Source organism: Papilio polytes, unplaced genomic scaffold, assembly GCF_000836215.1.
Source record: "Papilio polytes unplaced genomic scaffold, Ppol_1.0 DF822289.1, whole genome shotgun sequence".
NCBI lineage: Eukaryota > Metazoa > Arthropoda > Insecta > Lepidoptera > Papilionidae > Papilio > Papilio polytes.
The window spans coordinates 287,472-297,631 of NW_013526915.1; the positions used below are offsets into that span (position 1 = coordinate 287,472).

A 10,160-nucleotide genomic window follows, 5' to 3' on the forward strand; every position below is an offset into this window, starting at 1 on the left:
AACGTATCACTTAGAATTTATATGTTAGAGTCCTGATTTTATTTCCATCTTCGTAGATCTAAGTTCCATAACTCGTAGATAATTAGTCTGGCGGCGAGCTACCATAGAGGGCGCGGGGCCGCATAATCTCTACACTTTTATGGCAACACTGCTCGGTCTCCGCGAAAAATGTTGTCATATAATGATTTCGAATGTTTTAACTCGTTACATGAAGGATTAAATTAAACTGATGCCTTAGTAGGTTAATGTATATAAAATGACTTAGATTTTTTTCAATTTTTTTCTTTACTACTTAGTGGTTTTCCCTGTAAACACGTGCGTAATCCCTTATAAGGTGTATTAATTTTCAAGGATCCAGAAAAATTAAAAACAAATGAAATTCGTTAAAACGCAGTTCTCTTTATCAACCTATTACTTTTTATCTACATTTAACGTGAGTAAGAACAATCTTCATTCGTATTGGTTTCCGAAATAGAGTGGAACTCTTTTAATCCGCTTAATTCGATAGATCGGCAAGCTTTAGTATAGGGGTCAATTATCCATTTATCCTTTTAACGGAATTGATAAAACGAAACTAATTCCGACGTTTTTAATTGACTGAATCGTAGTGGATAGTTTAAAACGAATTTCATGAAACCTTCGGTGATTATTTTAACAATTGTCTTGTTGAAAGTAGATACTGGTAGCTTTTTAACCCCAACGTAAATAGATACAATGCAATTTTAATTTTCACTAGCTGTTCCTCGCGACTTCGTACGCATGGAATAAAAAATAGTAAAAAATACATCCTACGAGTATATTACTGATATCGTAGTTTTTTAATCGTAGAAGAATTTTTGAAATCAGCCCAGTTTTTGAGTTACTACGTACAAAAATACAAATCTTTCCTCTTTGTAATATAAGCATAGATATAGATTATTTATTCAACAACAAACACATTACTCCGATGAGTAATTCATATTTTCTCAATACATTCGATCGCCATAACAATGTTTTGTTTTTTTAGCATAAAAACCCCGCGAGTCGGCACCATGCATCCATTGTGCAAAGTAATCTTCACTTCTGATGTCATTACAATAGCAAAAAGTAAAACGTACAGAATTGTAATTATAGTGATTATAATGGCTGTTAGCAGGCTTTAGATAATATTACTTTTAAACATAATCTCATCTTACTTCTTACTAATATTATAAATGCGAAAGTTTAGATGGATGGATTGATGGATGTTTGTTAGAGTTTGTAGCCTTAACTGTTGAACGGATTTTGATGAAATTAGTAATAGATGTAGGGGATAGTCTGGAAGAACTAGCTACTCTGGTTTGATTTTTTTTAATTCCACGCGAACGGTGTCGCGGGCCAAAGCTAGTATTTAATGGTCAATATTTGTCCATTTGCCTTTATTGGTATCTTGTAAAATTGTATCCGAAAGAAATTGCTGTTCTATTTTTCATTTAAAATATTATAGACTAGCTGTTGCTCGCGACTTCGTCGGTGTGGAATTGAAAAAAAATTGCCAAAAAGCCAATGTTAGTAATAACAGCTTTCGGAAGAAATCGGAAGTTTTTTTTAATATATACACAAATCCAAATCTTTATATTATTATAGAATTATAGATTATATAAGACCTACCTCACGCTCGTAATTTAAAACAAAACTATATTTAATATAATATGTATAACCAATGATAGATTAAATAACAATCAAGGAAATAGTTATTGTTCGATGGTATGGAACGAGAATACCTTTTGTAATGGAAAAATAAATAGTAGGTATAATTAAATAGAAAAAGGTATTGGCATATAAAGGTTTTTTTTTAATTTAATACAAATATTGAAGTCCTATTGGATTTTAGCTTGTTATAGACTAATAAGACACCTAAATACTAATGTCTTATTTATCTTAGTGCATAGTACTACATACATAATGCTTATCTTTATTTAGTTGTAACTAATTTATTCATGTTAAGTTACAATGTAAGCTAACACAGGTTACTTATTTTATCATCGTAATTATTAGTTAGTTGTAATAGTTATCAGCATGGCGTCTAGATGGCGACACTTTTGCAGACAATCTCGTGCATTTGAAAGGGACAGGTAATGTTTGCAGTCGAGTGCGAGCGAGACAACCAGAGGTTATTATTACGCCTACACAGCGAACGGCAGCCGCACGCGCTTGAAAAAATCCATTCGACAACATCGCAAGCGCAGCGCTATATTCACCCACAACTTCACTTCGGTCAACTTCGTCATTTAGTGGTGACCGAAACGTCGATGTGTGTGGTAGTGAAGTTAACTTTTCTAACATAGATATCTCACATTAATAACAATAACCAGTAACTAAAGTACAATCGCTTATTGAACGTGTCTAAAGAAACATTTAACGTGTCAAAGTTACAAAATAATAATCAAAATGTGTGATAGTAACAGTCCTTCGACGCAAAGTATAGCGGACTACTTAGCTCAGTTGCTCAAAGACAGGAAGCAACTGGCTGCGTTCCCAAATGTTTTCATGCACATGGAGCGACTTCTGGACGAAGGTAGGTTATAGTCTAATTAAGCTACATTAAATACGCCGCGATGCGCATGTACCGGCCGAGTCTATTGCGGATTCTTGTCACCGAGACGATCGTAAATTGGTGCGTCGACAAATGCTACAACGCACACGATATTAAGTTTATTTTTGTCTTCGCCCCGCCGAGTTATGGTCCAGTGGTGTTTGTAATGCGATCCTTCGTTTCGAAAAGCGAAGTAAAGCAGAACGTCCCGTCGGTGATTTACAGACATTCGTTAAATAGTCGCCGTGAAAGAGATCGGTGAAATGAACGCGGTAAACGGGTTTAGTGTTCATTTTAGAGCGGTATCGGACAGCTGTCGGAGACGAATGTTTGTTTAGTGATCACTAGAACGAATTGTGTCCGTCCAATGGAATGAGGGCGCGTAAAGAGAAGGACCGCAAGTCCTGAACCTGTTCGTAGGGCCGCGGCACATTCCGCGGGTGGCCGGAATGTCGCCACTCATTGTAGGTACCGTAGTCATCGACCGTTTTCAGTCATACAAGATTTGTACGCAGCTCGCCGCAGCGCAGCCTTGTTTTATGACCGGTCGCAACCAGGCCGCCTCGCCAGCGACATGTACGTACTGTACATACTCCTTATCGCTGCTACCGAACGCTCAACGCCGACTGACTACCTACCTACTTCGACCTGACACATTGTTTACATGTTAATCGATTAATGATGCATTAATAAATTATTATTTTAAATTACATTCATTTATCCTAAATTATTTTACACATCTTTGTACTTAGGGGTAAATATATGTTTGTTAAATTGGAATTAAATTAATTTGTATTAAATAAGTATCTTTATATTTCCTGCTAGTATAAACAAATACTGCGGTAAATATTTCAGATAAGAATGTTACTGCATGTATTTTCGATGTCTCTAATAAAATGTGTTGACAATTTTGAGGTTCTGTGGATAATTACATTCCTTAAATAATTCTGTACAAATATAGAATTAACTAAAAATGCTTATTTATTCCATTGCCTTTGCTTACAATGTTTTTAAGGAATTAAAAGGTTTGATGAAACGTATAATAAGAATTACACATTATTTAAAACGCTTAAACAAAGGAGAGAAGCATAAGGATTTCTAAACGTACATTCTCATTATCAAGTCATGTCACGTCTCTAACCCAAGCGAGGTTGAGCTCACACTTCATGTCATACAGCAGCGATTTACTGTCAGTTTTGCCGGAACGATTCGAGAATTTTAACACCGTTACTCCGAAATGGGCTTGCCATAATATTCTCTAGATAAGTTTTTTATTTTTACTAGCTGTTGCTCGCGACTTCGTCCACGTAAAAAATATAGCCTATGTTACTCGGCGATATCGTAGCTTTTTAATGATGAAATAATTTTTGAAATCAGCCTAGTAGTTTTTTTAGTTTTTTTAATAAATCCAAAAACACATATATTTCTCTTTATAATTGTAGTACAGGTTATAGATGGTAGGAAAATCATGTGGGTTAAGCAAGTATGTAATTTAAGAAATAAATATAGTATAGGACACATTGTGGAGTGTCCAATTATAAGATCTGGCCACATAATATGGATGTCAGTTGTCTCCTGTATGTGCCTTGGCCATTCCATTGAGTGCTTTGCGATTCGGTTAGTATTCTTACTCGGAATTTCATATTATTGTGAATAACAAATTAACTGAAAGTGCCACAATTAGAGTCATTAGCTTATTATATTCCCGGTAAGTAAAACCAGATACACACCTTCAGTTTTAACTGCAGTTTCGCACCGCGTGTGTTACGGGTTTTACATGGCTATGAAACGTTTTCGTCAAATGTTTAACATCTGAACTTTTATCTTTTATCTTTTCCTTTGACATCATGCATTAAAATTCAACTCACTGGTAACTCCATTATTATTTCCTAAGCACATATTTTTTTCAAATTATTGGACTTGGCACCCTTCAAGAAACGTATCTACTTCTCAAAGACCGGTACCGCAGCAGGTCCTCTGGCTTTGCTACTCGTTTGCCCCCTCCTCTTATTAAAAAAGTTTATTTGTTATTTTATAGGACCCTTATAAATGTAATAACTGTAATAGGGGTGATCCGCGTTTTAAACATCAATCTAATTATTAATCCCGCATTTTTGTGGCAACCCTAAAATATCAACAATATCAATAATTACTTTAGAAGGGAGTATCTTATTTGGTATTTTGTTATGTATCTGTTCTGTGTTTAAAAAAAGAATACTGTTATTTATGATCATACTTTCATACTAATATTAACATTATAATTTTATGGATGTTTGTTAGATTTTGTAGCCTAAACTGCTGCACGGATTTTAATGAAGTTTGATAAGATGTAGAGGTTAGTTTGGAAGAACACATATGCTACTCACTTTTGTTTTTTTTTTCATTCCACGCGGACGAAGTCGCAAGCGAAAGTTTCTTATTTATTTTTCTATAGTTAATATTCTGTTTGGAAAACGTTGATAGCGTCCTCGAGAATGTTCGCATATTGTTCAATATTTACTCGCATTTAAATTAGTTACGAAACACGTCTGTACTCGACTCTGGTATGATTGGTTACGGCCTAGTCAAACTGGTACCTTGTTACTCTGGCAAATAAAATAAAACATGATTGAACACTCTATTGTAGTAACTATCATGGTGACAGAGTTCGCTTCTCTAGATCATACTATTATAAATGCGAAAGTTTAGATGGATGGATGTTTGTTAGAGTTTGTAGCCTAAACTGCTGAACGGATCACGATGAAATTTGGCATAGATGTAGACCATAGTCTGAAAAAACACATAGATTACTTGCTTTTTAGTTCCACACGGACGGAGTCGCGGGCGAAAGCTAGTCTTAGATAAGTACACAAAAAAATTATAATAAAAATATATGCAAAAGTACATTATAGCTTTTAATAACAAACATATTTTTAGCCTTTGCTAGGAACATTTTTAAAACAATTCTATAAACTAAAATTCTATCTCTCCTCTCTCTCTAAGTAAGATCTGCAAAAAAGTCAATATAAATACTCAATGTTTGCAATATTTACATACCCTACTTAATCTTGTTAAACGGTTTAGGTAACATCTTTATGTAGATTATCTATTGCTTGAGATATTTCAAATGTCCACTCTACATATTTACGTTACATCACGAAAACTTGTCAGTTTAACATTTAAAGAGCTCTTGTGTTTGAGAATGCATGTCATTAATTAAATTTTGGTATGTCGTCGCTTGAGTCATAATTCCCACAATTGGTTTATTGGGAAATGCCCTTATGTTACTAGAATTCCATTAACTAACCTTATTTACGTGTTCGTTGAATCGGGACAATGATTAAGGAAACAACATATTAGTACATGTTTTAAGGATAATTTTTGAGATAGGTACATAGAAAAGGAGTCTAAATGACAATCGACAATACGATAAGATCAGGGGTTAAATTCTTGGTTTGGGTCATATATCTACAAAATTGCCTTTGATTGTTAAAGTCGATGTTATTTAAAACTTATTTGAACTAGCCAACTTTTTTTTAGTTTTTATCTGTTGTGTTACATGTATCTTTCTGTTAAATTGGTACTGGTAGTTGTATCTGGTAAGAGTTACGAGCGTCCGCGTTAGATGGTTTTATGGTTTATTTGACATGTTGCCGGTCCAGTGGGAGCGACTTGACGAAAATATCGACAGCGTGCTGACAAGCGACAGGCTGCGTATCGCATTACATCACTGTTTATTATTGGATTTTTTTTTTAATCTAGGATATTTCATAATTTGATCTGTTCCGTTCTGTTCTCTTATATTCATATGAAAACATATTGATATAAACAGAAATCTTTGTGTGTTGTAAAAGTCTAAACATTTTTTGTGTCGTTGAATCTCACGTCCAAGATATTTTTTGCCGCTTTTCTTACCGACGATACAAGGCGGACGTTTACCTGACAGTTAGTGACACCTACCTATGACAATATGATGCCATTTAGCATTTTATAATACAATGTTTTAAACAAGATTGTGTTTGAAGAACGAACATCAATAAATTCTGCATTTTTGTGGTTGTATTAATCGATTTCAAACGGGAACTGAGCGTATTAACGAAGCCTGTAGGGATACAAGGATATATTTTTGTTAGTATCTAAGTTAATATGTATTTTTTACATAAAGAAGCATCGGTATCGATAAAGCATTGTGCTGTTCTGAAATAGCTACTCGTTTTAATAATTTTAAAACAAGATGTATTCATCTCAATAATGCTAGTGTATATTGCAACACAAAAATATACTATTATTATTTTAAGAGTTCATCTCTCGTTGTTTACAATCACTGCATTCGGTTGTTTGCATTTCGAAGAGATACTAATCATTAACTAGTTAACAATGTGGCGCCGAAGATAAACAAATATACAAATCAATCAAAACATAAATCGTATTGATAAAACATGACATGAATCGACAATTACAAGATAAAGGGACATCAGTGCGAAGTCATTCAGATTATTAAATTGTTATAGATTTTGCTGATAATTCGAGGTATGAAATATCAGATTTTCTGATAAATTTTATCTTGTGCGTTAAACAAACCCATCATCCAGATTACATTGTGATATCAGATAAGGCTAAGTTTAACAGCCTTTTAACAAGATTTCTTCATTATTTTTACATTAGGAATTCGTAATTGTATCGTAAAATCAGTTTATAACAACAAAGACACATGTGTTTAGTTTCATGATAAACTAAATATATGAACGAAACATATTCCTTTATAAAAGATTCATCTCGCTTTCTGCACATTCATATTTTGCGTATAATATTGCCCTTAGTGACCGATCTTGGAGGGGATAAGGTCAACAAGTGTGTGTATAACGTCATGTGATAAATATTCTTCGCCTCTTATCTATCCCTTTAGGAGTAAAATTATCGAAGAGTACTTTCTCAATACTAACAATAATTACGTCCTTAAAAACAACTTTCCCTATTATTATATGTTATAATATTTATCGTAATGAATTGTGGTCATTCAATCACTTTCCACCTTCATCGAAGTAGCACTAACCTTGTGGTTAAATGCTACTGGGATATACAAAAAGTATTTTGCAATTATGATATATTTTAGTGTGGGCAGCAGCCTTCAATGTGGCTGGAGCGACCCTCCGGCAAAAGTGAGTCTTAGCAGGGTCATTATAAGACTGTTTAGTTCACGATTAGGCAAGGGCGCCCACGTCGATGACCAAATGAGGGTAGTCGTGGGTAGCGTGGAGGTGTAACTACCGAGGCTGTTCCAGTACCTACACGTAACAATATGTGGGCTGCTAATTAAAACGATATGACAACAAATTATATAAAACACAAGCCGGATCACAACCCAAATATAGTCTGTAGATGCGTCACGGGGTACAAAAAAGGTCGCAACCTTATTCGTTTTTTGCAAAAAAAACTGCGACCTGCGGAAACAATGTCTGCTTGAATACCTTCTTTGTTTCGGAAAGCAAACATTGAGTCAGATTTCATTATCGCACCGACCTAGATAAGCCGATGCACTACATCTTTAGAAAACTGGTACGAGCGAGCGCCCATTCTTCGGCCCGTTCCCACGACACCGCTCTTACAAGTATCTGTGGTCGATCTCAAACGATGTGATGTGATCGCTTAACTAACAAGCGATCGTTTCTATGAATATGACGGTCGTTTAATTTACCATTACTACAAGCACATGTCAAGGAATACGATAAGCAAAAACAAGACATAAATTCACCATTATTTACGATCCTTATATTTAATTTTATCGATGTATGATGGTGAGATTCACTATCTTTTTTATAACGAATGCCATCGAATTCGAGTGACCATCGGTCGATGTACTTGAACGTATGAAGAATGCACGCTCGCAGGAAAGGCGCGTAGGCAGCTTAGTAATTTGAAATGAAAATCGATAGCTGGCGGTACAAGGGAACCTGCCCAAAGCCTCGTGGGTGTGACTTCGAGGTCTCGTAGGAGCGAAACCGGCGCCACGACCACTTTTACATTACCACTCTATGTTGCGGACACCTACACAGATATGGTTTATAATTTTTAGATAATTTGATTTCAATTCTTGAAAAATGTAGAACAGAAATTTTTATTTGCAACAAAATTGTTACTGGAGTTCTTGCATGGATGTTATAAAATAACGCATTGTATTAATGTTTATAAAGCCGCGTCATATTTCTATTTAATGCATGTGACCCAACCCATTGCAATGCAGATACAAACTGCATCAAGACTTTCATTACAGAACTAGTTTGTGTGTATAATTAATGAAGTATAAAGCCTGCACTGTCCTTATTGCGTTGATTTAGACAAACGTACCTTGATTGAGAACATTAAAATAGTCGTTTACGGTTACATATTTATAGATCGAGACAAAGAAGGAATAGATTTCAAGGCTCTAAAGGACTTGAGTAAACATCGCTTAGCATAGTTGAATATTTAGTGGTGTGTAGAACTACAAGTACCTTGTTTTTAACATTGGTTATATTAAAAACATCTATTACTCGTACTAGGAAAGGCATTAAAGCACAAAGCGCAGTAAAAACTGCATATGTAATTTATTTAAAGGGGTTACTGGCAACGTACAAGACTCCATGAAGGTTATTTATATATTTTAGCACGGTTGAGATTAACCACGTAGGAGATATTGAGAGAATCCGTGTCCAAGGTGGTTTAGGGACATACCATCAATCTAAATATAAATTCGTTTCGGTCTAGGGCGTGTGCTACCAAGTCTAACATTCGCTTCTGCAACATTAGCTCTTACTTCATTCATCCTTTCAACATGCCTAAACCAACTGAAGCGTGTCTGCAATATTAGTCACGACGTCTCCTAAGTTACTAACTACACAAGTTAAACTTTTTAATTTTCCATTCCTGGCAATAATCGACCTCCGAACTCGCCAATAAATGTTGCCAGCGACACAAGATTCCATCATTCCGAATGTATTGAATGGAACGATGTAAAATCATTGACCCAAATAGCACAATAGATGAATAAATCTTCTTGTTTACACAAAAAAGGTTTTAGTTACTGCCACTGGCGCCAGAGTGGGTAGACTAACTGGGTATTCAAACGGTTCCCACTCAATTGATTAACGCAACCTTAATACGATAAATCCACTTAATGCCGTCTTGCTATGAACATCTGCATTTAAGGCCTGCGTAAAACAAAACATAAATAAGCTTTAACTACTAAGTACTAAAAATACATTTTTTTAAGGAAATAGGAATTGAAAGCCGCCATGTTTAATTCTTTATTTTGAATGCAATATTCGTCTTTTGTTTCTTGTTTGTCTTTTGTCTTAAGAAGTTTAGTTCAATTTGCTTCCTTTGCAAAATTTTTGGATCATGGAAGAAAATAGCAAAATTTTTCAACATTTCCTTTAAAAACTTTTTTTTTGTAAACAAATATGAACGATTTAATACAGATTTCCTTATTATTCTACCGATTAGTATTTAATTTTAGAATGTTTACATACATTTAAAATAAACAGACGTTGCGTTTTGGAACAGGAAAGCATATGGAAAAGTCTTCAAAACAATCTCGAAACGTTCCTTCGGAGAACTAAAATGTGGGAATACATTTTTAAATACGAAT

General features: G+C 34.7%; 1 protein-coding gene across 1 annotated transcript in view; it reads left to right on the plus strand.

Moving 5' to 3' along the window:
• Positions 1 to 2,214: 2,214 nt before the first annotated feature.
• Positions 2,215 to 10,160, plus strand: part of LOC106106168 (protein held out wings) — a gene marked incomplete at its 3' end in the record, with an annotated part of 58,696 nt that continues 50,750 nt past the window's right edge. Inside the window, exon 1 of the mRNA XM_013286715.1 lies at positions 2,215 to 2,536. Coding sequence (XP_013142169.1) covers positions 2,410 to 2,536 — 127 coding nt within the window. The remainder of the gene's footprint in view (positions 2,537 to 10,160) is intronic.